Here is a 20,416-nt window from a genome sequence, read left to right on the forward strand (position 1 = left end):
AGACAGACCTCATATTCATATACAGTGTGCTCTCTGGCTGAAAATGTCAGTGACTCTGTCCTACTGAGGTGTTCTTTAGTCTAACATCTTCATGACGGCTTTTCTTACTCAAGCTGCATCTGTTGGAACCCCTGTTGTTTTAAGCAGCATGTGAACATTTCAGGGATACTTTCTGGAACTTTTGACTATTTCATTACAGTGTGCAGCTGTTTATCTGACTACTGCAATTTGTCAGCTGAAGCCTTGATTTAATTTATTTAAGAATATGCTCCATTTGTCATATGCCCAACACCTGCCGGGTAAAAAAATCCTGAAACTACCGAGGCACAGAGAAATTGGCTGGTGACTGGAATCAGATGATTTTGAGCTTGATCCGTGACCCGCTACCAGCTGGTCGGAAACGGAAAAAACGTATCCTTTTCCGATCAGCGATAGCACCACATGCAAGTGTTAAACTATTGCCTGCTTTTCATTCAGGCTGAGAGTGTACAAGAGAAAGCAGATAACAGGAAGGCTAAGTTAAATGCAGCAATCTTTATGTCTTTCAACCTCTGTCATGAAACATGTTGGATTTGGAAATGTTGTTTGGAAATCTCAGTCAAGGTAAGGATCTACATTCTCTGAAAAATACATGTGGATACTATATTTAGTACCGATAGCAGCGCTAATTGCTAATCAAAGATGCTAAAGACAAATTAATAAATTGCACAATCAGTTTTGCTTTGTTTGAAAATATTAGTAAACTGTTGCCTCTGCTTGTACTGCAAGCAAATTATTATTATCATTATTATTAGGAAGGCTAAAACTAATATTGTGAATGCTACTCTTATCTTCTTTTATGTTATGCCCCTTTTTCACTGGCAGGATTTGGTCCTACTCGATTCCACTCGGCTCGCGTTTACATTACCTTTTTTTCAGTACCGGCACCCACTTTTTTGGTCCCTGCTCCTGAGCAGGTCCGACTGGGGCTGAGTCAGGACAACATGTGACCTGAACAGACTGCTGTTCACTGATTGGCCGTGGGAGAAGGAGAAATAGGACAGGTTTCGCTGAGGTAATGCAGGGAAAAGTTAATAAAACTCAAGAGTGACTACAATAATATTAGGGACCATATTTGCTGGATCGGGTAAAATCTAAATATAAGTTTACTACTTGTAAATCATGAACCATGCCTGAAGGCTACGAGAAAAGAAAAAGGACACATCAGCTTTCTGAATTACACTCAGACGGGGCACAATGTATTTAATAACGTCCTAAACCACACATAAAATCAGCTGTTCTGTTGCACAAATGTTTCCCCAAAACACACAAAACAATACCACCAAGAAACAACAGTTTCAGTTCGGAAATTTATTGACGCTCCTTAAGCGAACCAGCATCTGTAGGAGGAGGGAGCAGGCAGAGAGCAGCCGCCCGTTATTAGCAGCACAGCTCACAACTATGATGGTTGGAAGTGGGGAGTAGAGCGAAACTGAGTGGAGCGGAGCCGAGCTGCCTAAAACAAACAGGTGGAAAAAGGGGCAATAGAAATCTAAATCGACTAAAATCAGTATCGGCACCTCAAAGCTTTACAAAACAGATCTGAAACAGGCCACAAATCTCTTGACTATTGCATCTCTATCCAAGTGTTGATGAATGTTTTTGCATTTCTGCACACAACTGTGTACAAATAGATTTTCAGACTCCAAGATAAACGTATTCCTCTTTTATCCATATCATAGGAATCACTATAACATTCTTATACATAAAATATACTCACAGAGTAGTATTTTTTGATGTGGCGACGGATGTCGAGTAGCAGCTTGTTGCTCATGTTGACAATATGGTCGATGGGACGGTTCGTGCAAGGGATGTGACAGCAACGCATCAAACTGGGCTCAACTCTTTCACCCTGAAAAAGGAAACATGTCACATCACAGAACATCAGAAAAACACACATCAGTACTTTTATCAGAATTTCAATAAGAGTCTTAGCATTGAGCTGCAACTTACTCGAAAAGGTAATACCCTGTGCAGAACAATTTAAATACAATATACACAGACACCAAAAATAAATCATGATTTTTCTTAATAAACCAGAAGCAGAAACAAAAAGATGAACATAAAATCCAAAGGACACATTATGCTTTTTTCTTTTTACGTTTTATCTGAAGTAAGCTATACCAATGATGGAAAGGTTAAATAATTACTATAATCTCATTCTGCTGTGCATAAATATAGAGTCTCTCATACAAGAATTCATCATAGCTCAGGTTTTCCTCCTGTAATCAGAAAAAGCAGTTATGTATTGCAACATGGAAACTTGTCCATTAACTTTAAACCAGCACCAAAGAGCATGTCAAACACTGACAATATAAAAGCTGAAAGTGACCCCCCCTCCCAGTGCACAGTAAATTTTAACATTATTGAAACCTGAAGAAAACAGGTCAGCGTGACCCCCTGAACTGTCCACTTGACAGGAGGGCTTATAGTTAATGCAAGGACGAAAGGAAGCCCCGCTACATAACAATTACACTAAATGCAACGACTTTAAACACTTTCCCCTTGTACCCTTAACTCCATTTACCTGTCGCATTGACATCAGCAGTAAAAAAAAAATGGGTTTCTGCAGAGAAGTCAATGACAGGAACCAAAGGAAGTGACATGAAGAATGATTTTTGTTTGCTTGAATCACTTCTTTTTAGAGAGGAAAATACGATAACAGTCCAACTCAAATTTCTGAGCTTCTGTAATAAGCACCACACTTTCTTCCTTCCTCAGGGCTCCATATTGTCCAGTTTTTAAACTATTCCAGGATTAAATTCCCAGTTCAATTTCTGAAGCTCTTATTTAAATAACAGCCAGCTATATCATCATCACAGTGTATGTGTATGCAATGCATGGGACTGCTTGGATACAATATTTGATAGGATACAATATTTCAAGTGTGCTCTGCATTCCTACAACACATTTGACCATGTGGTGGACCAACTTCCTATAATTCCCACACAAGCCACATTTCTCTAGTGGCTGAGATGCTAGAGCTCATGGAGAGTTGTGGCAGGATTATGTCATTGTAAAGAAAGAAAATGCTTCAAAATGAAGGTTAATTATAATCTATATCTTCAATGCAAATCTGAGCAATAGTATCGCAATTAAATCTTTTCCAGAAATAATGCAGCCCCACTGAGAAGGAACCCTTCTTCCCTCCTCTGTATTTTCCCAGCTTACTTTCCTCCTTTCCAGTCTACTTTCCATGAAGGCAGCCTCCCTTCTTCCCACGCCACAATCTCCTCCCAGTCTTGCTGTTTATCTCACTTGTTTCATTCCAGACTTTTTGATTTGTGACACACCTCCTACTCCCAACCAAACAAGTTGGATCCACTAAAAATTACACACAACTTATTTGTCAGATCATTTCTGAAGAAGCAGATAAATGACACAGACAACACCCCTCTATGTGTTTGTGAAGATGCTATATTCCAATCACTTGTCGGCAACCCCAACCAAATGTCATCTCCACGTTCTCATGTCTGCAGCTCAAACAGACTTCGGTCTGTTGTAACAGTTTGATAATATGCAGCTTTCTGTTTTAACTGCCCACACAGGACACCCAGTGCTCTTTTCATCCCTGCTCTCTCCAGCTATCCCCATCAAACAACCTTCCTCCCCTGTCTGTCCTCAATCGCCTATCGCCGCCTACTCCTACCATCTCTGGCTCTGTGTCAGAGCTGGAGTCAAGGCCTATCCGTCCTCCCCTCTCAAAGCTGTTAAACCGTGTTCACCACCTTAATTAACTTACAGTCTTATCAGTTTGCAGCGTGTCTGCGTGCATACCAGTTCCCCTAAACACGTGGCAGACAGGGTTAGGGAAAATACCCAACTACTAGTCATTTTGAAGTTTTGAAGTGAATCAGACGGATTATTTCTAGGTCACTCCGTTATTAGTAGATCATTTCTGATTGGAACATACTTGTTTGTGTAAGGGTGAAAAGATCTCATCCTTTTATGTTGTGTGTATGTGTGTGAGACACTCCTCTTTTTAATTTAACGCAACTTCTTTCCTCCTGTCGAGGACAGAGGCTTGTCAGTTTTATTAGAGCCTTCCAGACAAGAACAAGCTGTGTGCCCTGCTCCTCATTAGAAGTTGATAACACTCCAACTCAGGACCTTGGCCTGACAAATGGTAGGAGATGAGTGTGTACATGTGTACGAGTGTGTGTCCGGAGAGCGGCGGGGTTAAGGGAAGGCTTTTCAAGTTGCAGAGTCTGAACTATGCCAATGAAAACAGAGTCCGCCTCGGAGCCAGGCGGCTGTCTGAAATACAGCTGGAGACACAATATGGAGGATGGCTAAAACAATGAATCCCTTGCAGGAAGCGTTACTAAAAGACCTTCAGAAACATCAGCTCCCACTCTCCTTATTTGTGCCTCAGAAGACTAATCTATCAAATCTTTTTGTTTATCTCTGATTCTGTCAAATCTTCTCTTTCATAAAAAATAAAAGATTGACTGTGAGGGTATCCCCATGGCTTGTAAAACATCAGAGGAATTATGAGAATTGTATGCAATTAAAACAATAATAAGCCTTTACCTATTTGAGATTTGTGGCTCAATAAGAACTCACCGCTCCTTCAAAGACGTTGTCGTAGATGTTGTCAGTGCCACACTGGGGACAGGTGAAGGTAAACCTCTCGCAGTCTTTATAGCGCTCCTCGTCGTTCAGCTGGACCGGAGCTCCCAGAGTGCCGTCGGCCTCCTCCTCCCTCTGATACTGCTGCTGGGATCTGAACTGACCCGGGTCCAGACCTGAGACAGACAACATCTTTCACTCCTGGTTCTTTGAAGTGTTTTCTTAGACTAGATGAACTAGTGTAAAGTCCAATCAAGAATAATCAACTTGAAAATTAATTAAACTATGAATTTATTGAATGCATTTATACAATAACTACAGCACCATCCACAACATTTGGTAACCAGGACAGAACTATGTGAAACAATCCCTTATGTAGGATATGTCACACAGAAAATTAAGAGAAAAATCTAAATTTTAATTTAAGCACGTTGATTCGCATTTTCAGTTGACATGTAAAGTACTCTAGATTTTTATTTAAAATTTCATGCCAAATACGTGATTCTGTACAGTTTAACAAGATCCTGATGGCCATTAGAAAAGCACCAGGCCCACAGCATCACAGATCCTCCATCATACTTTTTTTCCTTACATATTCATTGTTTTATCCCAGACCCACCAGGAATGTTTGCTGCTGAAAGGCTCGTGTTAAGTTCAGCAGACCAAAGCACATGGGCTCAGTTAAAGCTTCAAAAGAGTCCAATATATGGCACATGTTTATGTTTGGGATCGTAGGACAAAAAAAAAGACTTTTTCCTGGCATGCTTTCCAAATAATTGGTTGCAAAACTAGATGGCGTTTGAGTGTAGGTAATACAAAGGCTTCTTACGCCTATAATAATGTGTAATAACCCTACCTAACCATGTAGCTATGAGCACACTATCAATTCCCTCAATAGGGTCACAGATGCGAGAAACTACAGGGTGGATCTGCTGGGCCAGGTAGTACTGCGTGTCCACACTGAGACCCTCCTGCTTCTGAAGCTGCTCCAGGGCGTAGGCTCTCTGACTGGCTGCCAACGTGGAGCCGTCCTGGAAGAAAAGATAGAATACCAGGAGCTAAGTTGAGGGAAAGGAGTGAAAGGTATCGGCGATGAAAATGTTTCTATCTTATATCCATGCACCTTGCAAATGAGGTATGAGATTGTATCTCCGGCTTTGACACGGTGACCTCCCTGAGAGTTTATCCACAGAGCAACGTGCACATGAGGGAGACTCTTCTTATCTGGGTAGTCCTGAGGATCCTTTGTCAATGCCTGACAGGGGAGGAGAAAATAAGAGGAGAAAAGACATCAGCGATAAACAAACAGGACACAGGAGAATGACGGCTAAGAAAACTTTATAACTGCGACCAAAACACGATGCATCTTTACCTTGTGTATCTCATACTGGTTAAGTGGTATGTCTCCATTCGCTACCTTCTCACCAACCTCCACCAGATGTTTTTGGATATTCTCCACAATGACATCACGACTCTGGTCAGACAGGATCTGACCAATCACATAGCTGGGAGAAGTGAAAATAGGTTCAGTCTTCCAAAACTATAAATAATTAAATTCCTTCTGAGTTTAATTTGCAAGAAGCCCTCCTGTTTCTGTTGTGAATCCTGTGTTTGTATTTGCATAAATATGATACTGGGTACAACATCGGACATACTTGCCACACTCCTTGGCCAGGTCGCACCAATCCCTGCGAACGATGTCCAAGCCTTTGAGCTCCTGCTTCACACTGTATCGTCCCTCGGCATGTTGCTCCACCACCAGGGCTGCGTACTTCTTTTTCTTCAGCAGCAAAAGTGACTTGAAAACACCGTCGATGTCTATCTCCAGGAGTTTGTACAGCTTGTTGACCTCTGCCTTTACCTAAAAATAAATCCCACAGATGCACAGAGATTACTTTAGAAACAAAAAACAGCTGCAAAGCAACAGGGGGCCCTTTCTAAACATGCAGACCTTATGTCCAAGTTTGAAGACTTCCTCCAATGATTTGCTGTTAGTGTTGATCATGATTGAGTCAGTGTCTCCATAAATGACTTCCAGGTTCATCTGAGTCACACAAACACAAAAACAACACCATGCGATAAACCATCAGAAATCCCAAAACACGTGCCTAACATAGCAGTTTCTACTTGTGTCTGCGATATGTACTTGATGTGAAGAAAAGAAAGTGGTCAGGAGGCAAGTTCATCTGTAACAATTGCAGTGATTATATTTATAAAACGCACAACTAATTAAAAAGTGTAAATTAATTTTATGCATCATTTTATTGTGTCTTCTCATTGCAGCAATGTCTGTGGACAATAGACCTCACTCTCCATTGGGTATGGTGCCATAAAAGATTTTTATTGTATGAAAATGGTGAGAAAAATAGCAAGGCTTCCCTTTACTTTGACAATTCAAACAAAAATGCATAAAATAATCTAATTACCTTTTGAAAAAACAGAAACACAACAGTAATTTCTGCTGCAGCTAAAATACTATTGATTAATATAGTTAGAATAACTGTATCTGTATCTTGTTCTGTTATTTAAATTTTGATACACAGACTTTAACAAAAATAGAGAAAACAGCAGTTTAATTTAGTTTTAGCTTTCAAGTATTGTCCTGCTTTTTATGGAGTAACAGAAAGTAAAACAAACAGATACTAGCTGAATTATTCAATCGGGTAGCTAGCCTGCATTCTGTTGCTTTACGCTAGTAGCTTGTCAATGTTGTTTAACATCAATTTAAATATTCCTTCTAATCTGGAATCAGTTAAAGTAGCTGCAGGTTTTATCTCAATGCTACAATGGCATCATTATTCTATGAGTGTCTGCTCCAAACAGAGGACTTTTCATGAGAGTTTTAGCTTGTTCTTCTAATCTGCTTCAACAACTATAAACACAAAGATGGTGGGTAGAGCCAAGGAAATGCCAACAATCACAGCAACAAACCAAAACAAAAACAGCAACAACAAAGAGATGAAATTAAGTGAACTTTTTTGGCTCAACAGAACAATACATTTACAACTTACCTTCTGAACCATGTCTTTGGTGTGCATCAGAATCTGAGGAGAAGAAAAGACAGCAGCCTGAATAACACCAACATCATGCGATAATACAGCTCATACACAAGATCAGTAAACAAACAAATCACTCAGAGACAAACAATGATTAAATATTAAGCTATGTTATTGACTGAGTGTGTGTAAGTCTGTGCACATGCATGCATGTGGACACAGGGAGCGGAGCAGGTGACTTGCTTTTAAATGGGGGATAATTGGCTAAGAGGGCAATTATGAGAGCGTGCTGTGACAGGCGTCCTTTCAACCCACACACACCTTAAAAAGCCGTAATGGTCTTTATAACCAGCGGGGTGAGTGTCTGAAATAAGAGCATTCTGTAAACGCAGGTTTGTCCAATGTGTGTATGAGAGACGAAGGCTCTGAGCTGCAGAGCGATCCTAACAGGTGGGGTCCCCAAGGAAGGGAGGGCACTGAGAAGGGGGTAGGGGGGGTCGTTGGGTCGATAATCTGGGGGGGTCAAAGCGACGGAACGCAGTGTGACCTGTCACCAGCAATCTGCTCCTCAATCAACCGCAGGCACATATATACAACACTCCGACTCACACTGTGATCCGTGTGGGGACAAGGACGTGGCTATTTCAGAGTGTGAGAAAGGGGCGGGGCCGGGTTTCCAATCCCTGAAATCAGACTGGGATGTAAGCATGCTTTATAGGCTGCTACATACCACTGACCGGTGTGGGGAGTTTGAGTCATTCACAGAACAGCCTCCTCCATTAGGGACTGTAGTCAAGGTCAAGGTCTCACCAAAACAACACACACACACACACACACACACACACACACACACACACACACACACACACACACACACACACATCCGGATCTTGGCCTAAGCACAGCCCCGACACAAACAGCATGACTCCTGCCTGGTTCATTTATGAAAATTACCAAGAATATTATTTCAGTAACTTTTAAATCTGCAATGCTAATAAACAAGAGGTCAAATGCAGAAGTTGATCCTAATTTATAGACTTTAAGAATTTAAGTCTGTGGCCAACAGGAATAAAATCTTCACAAAAAAAAAGTGCATGATACCACATGACTTTGATTCATATTACGATGTGCAGGAAAAGCAGCCAGACTGTCCAAATTTAAAATAGGGCAGATTAATTTGAGCACACTAATGAGAAGGTGTGATGTGACATTCATATCTGAGGTTCTACTGGCTTGAGAACATTTGACAGTGTTGTTTCTCAGCAATTAAACAGCAAGAAGGGAGAGGTTTAGCTTGCATATACAAGAAGCTTTAGTGCATGAACAAGGGCTCAAATTTGAGAGCATGAATTTGGGGAATGAGCAGCACAGTTTTTGAGGCGGAGCACGGTTGCATACAGGCCAGAGGTTCTGGAGTGAACCTGCAGAGGAGAGCTGCACAATATACTGAATCACAGTGTCAGTGAGTGCAATATCATGATTGCAAAGTACATCTCTGATGCAATACTTGGTAGTCCAAAATATTTCAAGTGCAAATTATTCCCACTCTGTGTCCTAATAATATGTGTCCAGCTGGAAGGACTCTTACTGCCCTCGATTCCCAAACTTGATTTAGATTTTAGTGTCTCAGTCACTAAAGCACCAAGGAAAATGGTGGTGAGAACATCTAGATGACAAAACAGAGACAAAAGACTGAGGAAACTGCAGATTATTAACGGCAGCAACCTTCAAGAAAAATCTGACCACTTCCGGGTTGATAGCAACACATTTTAGCACACAGAAAATGCAGCCTGGCATAAACGTTTGACAGGAATAGTTGCAGTAGTTGTCAGACAATAACTATAATTATATTGAGAAAACTTGCAATCAATTAAAATATGAATTACAAATACAAACCATTGTCATGCGTTTGAGCACCTGAAAAGCCTTCAAATAATACAAGAGGACAAAGAGGTAGACATAATTATATTATTAAAAAATCTGCCTCAAATCCAGTCTCAGAAAAGATGGGCTAGAAGTCCTGAGTTGACATGAGGAAGAGCAAAACGAGGCGACATGGGAAGGCGAGCGAGGTGAGAACGTGTTGATGTAATTGATGTTCGGATTCTTTTTGGTAGGTTTTCCATATGTTGTCGGTTCCAGCAGGATGGACGGCTTTAAGGCATGAACTGTGTGAAAGACAAGTCGTTTGACCATGACTCTGGCATGTGTGCGACTGATGGAGTGTGGGCGCTCATCTTTAAACACATACCAATACACACATACTATACAGACCTATGCAAACACATTTCCCCGGGGGGGTTGAAGAATTCCTGAGTGTTTGTCTTTGAGCCGATGAGTACCCTCGTCACCACCGAACGTTCTGCCCTTACTGGGCACAACAACTGAAAAAGCATGGAAGCGGATTCCTTTAGCTAGATGTTAACAAGATATCTTTTTAGTCTTTTTTATCCATTTTTCAAACATATTGAAATGAACAGAAAACAAGAGAACATGTGGGGTGCTTCTGACAAATTAAATCCAGATTATCCTCAAGATTTGCTGTTGAGTGAGAGGTAAAGAGAGTTCATTTCTTCCACCATTGATTGAATTTGATCTCAGATAATTTGTCTTTTTTCCAGTAGATATCCTCCATAAGGTCCCTCCATTGCTTTGGTTTCAAAGGGATGACTTGCAAGCCATTATCATCATCTTGAACACTGTCTCAGCGCTAACCACATTTTTAGGTAGCAAGCCCAGGTAAGAAATCTGGGGATGATTGGGAATTTCATATTTTAAAACCTGCTCAAGTATCACGACCATGGTGTCCCAAAAGGGGCGTACTTCGTTGTCATTGTTGCAAAAACCAGATCGAATGCCACTCATCATCTGACAATAGAAGGTGCTATTCCGGTTCCCGCTTTAACTTAATAGACGGTCAACCACAACACCTGTGTAAGCTTTTATACATTTTAGATTTTAGAATTTTTAAAAGGGACGATTTCTTATACTCAGCATTCAATGTTTCTATCAACGCATTCCCACTTTTTATTTATGCCCCACCAAATTTGAATTGTAAAATGAACTACGATATTTTTTCCCAGAGGGTGAGACTGAGTTTCTCATCTGTGGTTCACATGCACTTTAACTAAACTATTTAGGTTTCCATTTTGCATAGTATTCTGGAGAGCACCGATAAACAGCCTTTCTCCTCTAGCTGTAGGATTTTTCACTCTGGGTTTGCCCCTTTCAAAGTGAACCTGGATACTTGCCTGTCCTACTTTACAAACTGGGTGCCTGGGATGCCAATTGGCAACAAGAGGAATACATAGTCTGGGTAATAGCTTCATCTTTATCACCTCTTTTCTTGAGTTTAGATCCATTCCTAATGTTGACCATTTTGTCAAATCCTTCTGTATTGCGTTATTGATCCTGCTGTAATGAACTTTATATAAAGTGTCAAGTTCTTTTGTTAAATAGAGGCCCGTGTATTTAAGGTTATCTGCTCCATATCTAACTCTGTATTTCTGTCTGGTTGATTCGTCAGGTTTATAGCTTAGAGAGTATTCGGGTGAATGGAGCGGGAGATCGACAGACGGATCGGTGCGGCTGCCACAGTAATGGGGGCGCTGTGCCGGTCCGTTGTGGTAAAGCGAGAGCTGAGCCGAAAAGCGAAGCTCTCGATTTACCGGTCGGTCTACTTTCCTACCCTCACCTATAGTTATGAACTTTGGGTCATGACCGAACGAGATCCCGGATACAAGCGGCTGAAATAATCTTCCTCCGCAGGGTGGCCGGGCACTCTCTTAGAGACACGGTGAGGAGCTCGCCATCTGAGAAGGGCTCGGAGTAGAGCTGCTGCTCCTCCACATCGAGAGGAGGTGGCTCAGGCATCTTTACCAAATGTCTCCTGAACACCTTACTCGGGAGGGTTTTCCAGGGAACGGCCCAGGACAGGCAGGAGGGACTATGTCTCTCGGTTGGCCTGGGAGCACCTTGACCTCCACCTGGAGAAGCTGGAGGGGGTGTCTAGGGAGAGGGAAGTCTGGGTGTCTCTATTGAGTCTGCTGTCCCTGCGACCCGGTCCCGGATGAAGCGGAAGACGGGTACGACAACAACGACAAAGATAAAAGTTAGTCACAAAGCCTCTTAGACCTTAAGATAACTCCTAATGTGAGGAAATGTTAAGAGTAGTGAGCATAAGAGTGTCTTAAGCAGAGAAGATGGTGGAAAGAGGACATAGAGATATTCTCCATACAGTGAACAACAGTGAATTAATAAAACGTTAATGGCTCGATCGTGCAGGGATCCACCTCCTAAACACTCGAGTAAATGAGCAAATAAACGTCTATAACAATCATACACTTATTAATATAGAGCTAAGATTAACTTTATCATCCCCCTAGGGCGAAATTAAATTGTTTCAGTGGCAGGACAGGGTAAAGGTGAACCTCTAATAAGGTAATATTAGGAAGGATAAATAAATAATAGAAACATTAATGAATTACTGTAAATAAAAAGTGAACAAAATTAGAAACAATATAGTAAAGAATTTTTCTTTAAAAAAAATAAATTTACAAAATATATATCTATACATATATCTTACTTTACCTTACTTAAGTATAAATCCCAAAAGTTAGTTTTGAGTTAATGGCAGATAAGGAGAGAGGGAGGAAAGACTGGTAGGTGAATGGATGCACACAGAAACAGTAATTTTTGCCAGATTTTTTCATATTTTATTATCTTTTACCATTCTTCACCAGAACTGAAAAATATTCCTAAACAGATTGAAAGACTGCAAAGATAGAACTCTTCTCTTCAGCTCTTAGAAAATGTTTTAACGCTGTTAAAACCTTCCCTTCCTGTGTCTCTGTTTTCATCCCACCGTACATCATCGTTGGGCTTTCTTAAGGTTTCAGCCTCTTTCCCCTCTCAACTTGTTGGTGTTAATAAACGGTAATTAGACCAGACAGTAAATGACCAGCTTGCTGAACGTTCTCCCCCAGAGGGAGGGATCGAGGGATCCAGGCTTGTGTCCTTGAAATACAGATTCCTGCTCATCATTCCGTTTATGTAGGAAAAGGTAAGAGGAACACATTATTAGTCAATGCAAACAAGACGCTTTCGATACTGATACTATATGTCAAGTACTTTTGAAATATTACAAACATGGTAACCTAATCATCTTTAATGCAGCATGGATTATCCAACTATATCCAACTGATGTCCAGCAATCTACATAAAAAAAACTGCACATTTTATTTCCTAAATTATAGACTGTTTCAATGCAGACCTAATAAAGTAAAAAACTTGCAGCATAGAAAGGCTTTAAAAACATGGCAACCACTAGCTGTTTAGTTTTTTTTCTTTTTAGAAGCACTAAGTTTGGATCAGAGGTTTCAAACGTGAGTGCTGTGAAGTGTTCTTTTATTACTGCTATATTTCAGCTTACAACTGACATTTTTTCTTTATGCGGCCCCTTTTTAAATCATAATGCACCCAACAAATCTACCTCGAGACTGGAGGGACACAGGCGTCAGAGAGCCAGAAGACGCAGTTTGGTTAAGTGGTGCAACAGCGGACTGTGACGCTCAGAGCTGCCGCAAAAATGACCGTGAGACACATCTACAGGAGTAGAGTTTAATTCTGTCCGACTGACAAAAAAAAGAAAAAGACTAACTCTAAATCAGGATTTTCCAGATGCGATGCATTTAAAGGCTTGATGTGTTAACAAAGCCTCTTAAGAAAACGGCTTCGATATTTCCAACACCTGTCCGAATATTTCTCTCTAAGTGCTGCACTTTCCCACAGTCTGCCATGACTTTTCCCAGCTAGCCATTCCAGTTTCATTTAGTGCTTTTAACAATCTTTTTTTATGTCTGTGCATGTGCACCTGGGTGCCTACCCATGAGCTCCATCCATTGGCTGCATGTTATTACACCCTGCGTGCTAATTAACGAGACAAGCCTTCTTCCCAGCCGCTTCTGAATCTCAGGTTTCAGACTTATCTTTAACATTTGTGTCTCATCATATTATTCATTTGAATCCACTTCCTGCTACTTGGTATCGATATCCATGTTGTTTTTGCTTGCAGCACTGTGGCTGTAAAATGGGTCTTAGCTGGACTGCTATATTGAGTGATGAGTAAATTGGATGAAGCTGAAGCAACTGAGCATGCTCGTTGAAAGAGAAGAAAGGCAGGAAGCCTGCAGGTATGTTTATACACTATACACCTTTCTGCTAATCAGCAGATCAGAAAAGGCATGTTGAACTTCAGCAGGGCAGAGGGCCCTTGTAAAAAGAGCTTTAACTACTGACGACTGTTTTGAAAAGCACTCAGCTGAAAAGCATTTTGGGATGACAGTCGGCCGACTGAAATAGCACCTGTGGGAGGGGGGGCACGGCACTGTCAGAGCCGGGTGGTGGTGGCTGGGCAACGCACATACACAACACAAAGCTGGAGTATGAGTGGATGAAGCCATAGTTTTAAACACTTCTTCACCAACACAAGCTCACAAAGAAATCCAGGAAGGATTTGAAATCTTAAGGGGCTTCTTCTGTTTGAAGGTAAAAATCCCCATCTCGTTTGCATATGAGAATGTTTGATTGCAAATCACACATGGGAGCAGGCAAACGCGCACACACACACACACACACACACACACACACACACACCTGTTCTTGCAGATACCATAGTTGTGTTCTCATGTCTGCTGCTTGGAAGGTCAATTGGCTGTAAACCTGCCTCTGATTTAATACAACCGGCTGAGAACACAACAGCCGGCTTTGACTAAAAATGGGCCCACATCGCCAACAGTCCACCTGTTGTTCACTCAATTAATATGTGCCACTTCGAGCGTTAAAGTGGATGTCTTGTGGCATTTCACTACAATGGCTCTGACACAGGCAAATAAGTCCCAAGTACCTTTTCATAGACTCTTTGTAGAAGGCTTATTGGACCTTACATTATATATCTGTAGTTTCTGATGAAAATCATCTTCCGAAACCTGTTTTTGGCCTCTAGCATTTTAATCTCTATTAATATAATTAGGTCATTTTGTAATAGCTGATTTCCGACAGGCAGCCCCTTCCTCCCCTTGCAGGGGCTCACGTGAGCAGCGATGGCTGACAGTGAGCCGTTTCTGGACGTTTTTTTTCCAACTATGCAACACTGAATAAATAATAAAACAGCTAACGCTAGAGAACATCGTATACAATGCTACACAGTTAAATGTCAGCAACTTATGCTAACTAATAAAAATAAAGGATTTTGTGCCTTAAACTGTTTTTTAAAAGACCCAAGCTGAAGCAGACACAAGTAAACAAGAACTAGGCCAGAAACTATGGCAACCTACCCTTCGGAATCTAGATAACCTCCAGTCGAAATATGATTCAGAACCACCAGAATCAGAAACTGAACAGAGCTGTTGGTTGATAAACGACTTAATGAGTAGAAAGTTTAAAGTTCTTTCAGCGAGCTGCCAGATAAAGTGTTGGAGACCTCAGAGGTTTCACGAGCTGTATAGACCTAAAGTAATGCATCACTGGTCCTGCCCCACCTGTTGCTGCACACTGCTTGTCAGCTGGCTGAAGAAACGTAACTATGCATTTCCCTCGCTTAAAGGAAAAACAAAATTTGGTTGTTTCCAAATATTTCTGGTATGTAAAAAAATGAATCAAACCAACTAAAATGCTACAGATCATATGACTACAATAATCAGGTTGTAATAGTTTAGCATGCATTTACCACCGTTATGCTACCCTGAGAAAGACGGCAGATGCCAGATCAGTCCCTTATCAATTGTAATCCCAGCTATTAGCCTGGTCTCACATGGCCTCATTAGTAGGTGCTACTAATGTCACAGTTTAATTTCTGAACTCCGCCGTTGGCCCCTCACAGACAAGCTAGTGGGGCCAAAATAGCAGCAGCGCTGCTCCCATGTGACTATTTGTTAAGTCCAGCTCTATCAGGAGCAAAGACAGCTCTTTAAGAGGAGGACCACGGGATCACGGAAACATCACAGTCGCCAGAGGCACACACAAGCATTCAGATCCGGTTCCAGACTCATGAATGCCAGCATGACCAGGCTTATACTGTTAAATCTAATTCACAGAAATGTAGAAATAATTCCTCTGATTCTGAGATGGCAGTAACAACTGAATCTCAGAATGAAAGAACCGGGTGCAACGTCGCAAAGTCTAAAAGACGCTGCCGCAAATGAGACATGAAAGCATGGGTTTAAGTATTCCTGGATCTAATTCTGGGAAATGGTTAGTCACTCTCGAGACAAGACAGATGATGGAGAGTCTGAACGATGGACGCCTAGGGCAACAATATTTACTTAGCCTTCATTACAACTATTTGCACACATGTAAGAACAGAGGTTTAACCTAAACCAAACTCCGACCCCTCCACCGCCGGGGCTCTGTTACACAAGCCCGCCTCTTCCAATCTTCCCTTTGCATGCCTTCCAATAATGTCAGCAATGAGCTCCTGTCAGGCTGTTTTTAAACACAAGGACACAAACTCAATTACAGCAGAATGGCTTTCAGGAGTCATCCACTGTCCTGAGACACACAAACACCTGCTAATGGTTGTCAGATTTGCTGGCAAAAGGGGACAAAGGTCAAAGCAATCTGCAATCCACAACAATCATCAGCTTCCACAAGCATCACTCGTTTAAGAGGACATAAACACACGGATTGACTAACAACTGTGCTGAAAGTAAAACAAAAGTGACCATTTTATGTCCTGCTTCATAGAAAAGGACACGAAGTTAAGCCGTGTCTGATGCCATTAGATAAATTATCAACACCAGCAACGGGCTAGTGTTTTCTTCTCTGCAGCTACAGTGACTGGCAACTTTTCATACACCTTAAACCTGAGGTCCAGTCAGATAAGACAGATGATTTTTTGCCATACACAGACTTTTTCTCAGCAGCCTCAAACACGATTTCTTCCTGAAATCCTGAGTATTGAGCTCCATGAACCTTCCCGGTCCGTCATATTTCAGGGGGGGTAACGGGGACGTACAGTGTTAATTTTTTCACCACACATATCATTTTGCATGTAGACCAAAAAAGTTCACTTTTCTCATCTGACCAGAGAACCCACTTCCATACATTTGCTGCTTCCCATAATGCCTTGAGGGAAAGATGGGTGTCTATGGCTGTCTTTCAACGGTTTTCTTTCCACTCAGAGGCTCAGATTTATGGATTACACTGCAAATCATTGTGCTGTTGACTAATTAGGTAACTGCTAAGGAGGCTGTGTTGGATTTTATTTGGGGGTATCAGAATAAAGGGCGTTTGTTTATCACCTGAACTACCAAGAAAACACAATGAAGAGAGTTCTTCTAATCAGCAGCATAAAACCATCCAGTGATTACAGAGGTCTAATAACCAGGAGTCAGCGGACAATAAAAGTCTGTCTCACGGGATAAATGCATTAATCAGCCAGTCATAACCACGTGTGGGAGATATCTGTGTTACAAATATCTATTCCTCTCTGCACTCGACTGTTCTCTGGCCAACATACAAAAGAACCCAAAATATCACAGGGGGGTTGAGGGGGACATCAATCTGTAGAGGACCCTCAGCCGTGTAACCCTAAACCTTCACCTTCCTCTTAATACCCATCAAGTCCCCCTTTTAATACCCACACATTCCAGGACAGAGTAGGCCCACAACAAATGGTCCTGCGACAAAGGGCAGAGTTCGGCCAGTGGGACATGCACGGACACATGCGCGTCTGTGCACATTTCTAGAGACAGGCACAGAGTCAGAGGAGGGCATAGGTGGGGAGCTTTCATTACTCTTAAGTAAGCTAATTTGAGGAGCTTCAGCCAAAAGTCTGTCAACCCTCGCTAAGCCTCCACGTATAAAATCCACCAGGGCCGAGAAACTGCTTGTGGTTCCTGCCCCGACCCGCGCCGCCGAAGCCTCGGTTTAAAACGAGAGTGAGAGAAAGATGAGAGCCTTGCCAATCAATAAATACACAGAACATATGCACATTCACCAGGGACACCCGTCCAAACAGATGAGAGCGGTGGGAGGGGAGGGATTTACACCGCAGACAAAGTGGTGATCAGCGTACATGTTACAATTATAAAAATAAAAAGCCTCCTAAATCATGAGATGAAAGTGGAGTGCAAATGTGATGATTAAAAAGGGGGCAGGAGTGCAAATGGCAATACCCACAAATACACTAGAAAGGCAGCTAGAAATGCCAGCTGGCTTTTCTGGCTCGCTGCAGATGGAAACTACAGAGAACTACTCGCATTATGTTCTATTAACTTCAGGGCACCACAGAAATGCAGTAAAACTTCCCTATTAACTCCTAAAATGTGCTGCTGTGGGACACCGTTTTACTTTAAACACAAAGATCTATATGGAGATGTCCATAAACATCCCATCATATAATAAAAGTGGGAGTCCCTGCGTTGTTTCCCCAACATGCAATATAAATAGAGCTGCTCCCAGAATCATAGATACAACGTAAACAATACACCAAGACAGGCTGAAGTAGGATCTCCCGCTACATCAGCGAACTGCAGTTAAGTACTGAACCTCCAGAGGGTTTTAGATGTTACTGATGACCTTTTGATGCTCAGCTTAGCAATGCGTCACATCACTCCTCACTGTATGTGATGCACTAATGCAGTAAAACCAGCTCCAGACCACAGGCCACTTATAATAACTGTCCCCTCAGCACACGAGGTAACCTAAGGAAACATCAGAGGAACCCCGACCAGAACACATTTAATACACATTGCCTCGCAAAAGTATGTACACCCTTGAACTTTGAACATTTGGTCCCATTAAAACCACAAACTTTGATGTATTTTACTGGGATTTTATGGGATCGGCCAACGCAGGGTAGTGCACAATTGTGGGCTTAAAAGATATCGACACGTACTCTAAATGTTTTTTTGGAACATAAGGCTGTGAAGTATTCAGCCACCTTTATTCTGATACCCCTAAATAAAATTCAATGTTGCCAAGAGGCTAATTAGTAGAGTCCAATTTGATCTCAGTGTAAATGCAGCTGTTCTGAGAAGACCTCAGAACTATGTTGGAGAACATTAGTGAACAAACGGCAACAAACGATATTTTAAAAAGTTTTGAACATCTCAGGAAGCTTTGTTCAATCCGTCTTGTCTGTGCACTTCACAAGTATGACCTCAGACATCAAGAAGTAACCCCACAAGCACCACAAGCTATGCTGGGGACACAGCAAACATGTGGTAGAAGATGGTCCCCGTTGAGATGAAACCAAAATGTAACATTTAGTGTCAACTGATCAGTTGACGAATGGATTGTGAAACATGGCGGCGGCTTCATCATACTGTGGGGATGCTTTCCTCTGGCAGGGGCAGGGAAGCAGGTCGGAGTTGATGGGAAGATGGATGGAGCTGAATACAGGACAATCCTGGAAGAAAACCTGTTAAAGGCTGCAGAAGAATTGAGACTGTAGCGAAGGGTCAACTTCTAGCAGGACGACAACCTTAGAAATACGGCCAGAGGTACAATAGAATGGTTTACATCGAAAGATATTCACGTGCTAGAACGGTCTATTCAAAGTCCAGACCTAAAGTGAATTAATAATCTGGGGCGAGACTTGAAACATGCTTTTAACAGATGGTCTTGGATCCAATCTGACTGAGCTTGAGCTACTTTGCAAAGAAAAAAAGAGCAAAAATGATCTGTTCTCTAAATATGCAAATCAGGTAAAGACAAACCATTAGAAACCTCTAAATGAAGTGTTTCTACTAAGTATAGACCAAGGGAGGCAGAAAACATTTCTGAAAACCTTCCATTTAACAGCGATGTGTTACTCTGTGTTATTCTATCATTAGAAATGCTAATAAAACACATTCATTTTGTGGTTGTAATGTGATGTGACAAAATGAGGAAAGGTTCAAGGGATGTGAATACTTTTGATCATCTCTGCAAATGTGAGCAAATAATTTTGTTAGCAGCAAATTAAAAATCTTTGTTGTTTTGGCCTTTTTACGGAAAATTGGCTTTGTTTGCCCACCGTACCCGCTCTGCTTTCTGTCGTATCTCCTCTTACCCTGTGCATAGAGGGAATCCTTTCCCTTCTTGTACTGGGTCACCTTGTGGGGTTGGTGCTTCTTGCACTTCTTGCAGTAAGTCCTGCGGGTCTTCGGGACGTTCACCATGGCTGCGACCCGATGAGGATTTTTTTTTTTATGTTTCAAATCATTTATTGAAAATAGTGACAACTTCATCCATAAGAAAGGACCACAGCTTAGAACTGGATGACCTGGCCCTTTCTCTTCTTGTCACCACCCAACTCGAAGTGCTTGCATCTCTTGATGGCCAGCATCCTCTTGGACCTGCAGTTGGGTTCCACACACTCAAGCCTCAATACAATTTTCTTGTATTCTTGTGTCCTGCGATGGACTGGCGACCTGTCCAGGGTGTACCCCGCCTCCCGCCCATAGACTGCTGGAGATAGGCACCAGCTCCCCCGCGACCCACTATGGAATAAGTGGTAGAAAATGACTGACTGACAAATTAAAAATGCTTTTTTTTAAACCACCACATCCATGTCTTTAAAAATAAAAGAAAAAAAATTATAATAAAACTTTTTTTTTATAAAAATGTACATTACATTTTCCAATTAAATCACTATTCACTGAGTCTAGCTTTTGAGCACACTAAGGCATCGGCTCTTAGAGATTATCGGTTTTAGCTTTCGGTAGGGCTCCATGCAAGACTGTCTACAGCAAACCTAACTCAGGATCGTGGCCTGCCATTGGCCAATCAGCATCTCCTACAACCACACGCAAACCTTGTATGAG

At 41.7% G+C, this 20,416-nt stretch overlaps 2 protein-coding genes across 5 annotated transcripts in view; both read right to left on the bottom strand.

Moving 5' to 3' along the window:
* Positions 1-20,416, bottom strand: part of pola1 (polymerase (DNA directed), alpha 1) — a 71,679-nt gene that overhangs the window by 33,707 nt on the left and 17,556 nt on the right. For 3 of the 4 annotated variants that reach the window (XM_047349940.1, XM_047349939.1, XM_047349942.1), the window contains 8 exons: positions 7,623-7,655; positions 6,563-6,655; positions 6,267-6,472; positions 5,984-6,116; positions 5,735-5,866; positions 5,468-5,642; positions 4,606-4,787; positions 1,760-1,891 (listed from right to left, as the gene is read on the bottom strand). In XM_047349940.1, coding sequence (XP_047205896.1) covers positions 1,760-1,891; positions 4,606-4,787; positions 5,468-5,642; positions 5,735-5,866; positions 5,984-6,116; positions 6,267-6,472; positions 6,563-6,655; positions 7,623-7,655 — 1,086 coding nt within the window. Of the gene's footprint in view, positions 1-1,349; positions 1,496-1,759; positions 1,892-4,605; positions 4,788-5,467; positions 5,643-5,734; positions 5,867-5,983; positions 6,117-6,266; positions 6,473-6,562; positions 6,656-7,622; positions 7,656-20,416 lie in introns of those variants that run through there. The other variant, XM_047349941.1, reaches the window with a different exon arrangement.
* LOC124858011 (60S ribosomal protein L36a-like) lies at positions 16,136-19,793 on the bottom strand. Its single transcript, XM_047349697.1, has 2 exons — positions 19,524-19,793; positions 16,136-16,154 (listed from the first exon to the last, which is right to left on the bottom strand). Exons 1-2 carry the CDS (start codon positions 19,769-19,771, stop codon positions 16,136-16,138), a joined length of 267 nt encoding a protein of 88 aa, XP_047205653.1. The 5' UTR covers positions 19,772-19,793.

This window comes from Girardinichthys multiradiatus, chromosome 21 (assembly GCF_021462225.1).
Source record: "Girardinichthys multiradiatus isolate DD_20200921_A chromosome 21, DD_fGirMul_XY1, whole genome shotgun sequence".
NCBI classification, from domain to species: Eukaryota; Metazoa; Chordata; class Actinopteri; order Cyprinodontiformes; family Goodeidae; genus Girardinichthys; species Girardinichthys multiradiatus.

Coding starts and splice junctions, on each gene's coding strand:
- LOC124858011 (XM_047349697.1), bottom strand. CDS start 19,771: ATGGTGAACGTCCCGAAGACCCGCAGGACTTACTGCAAGAAGTGCAAG.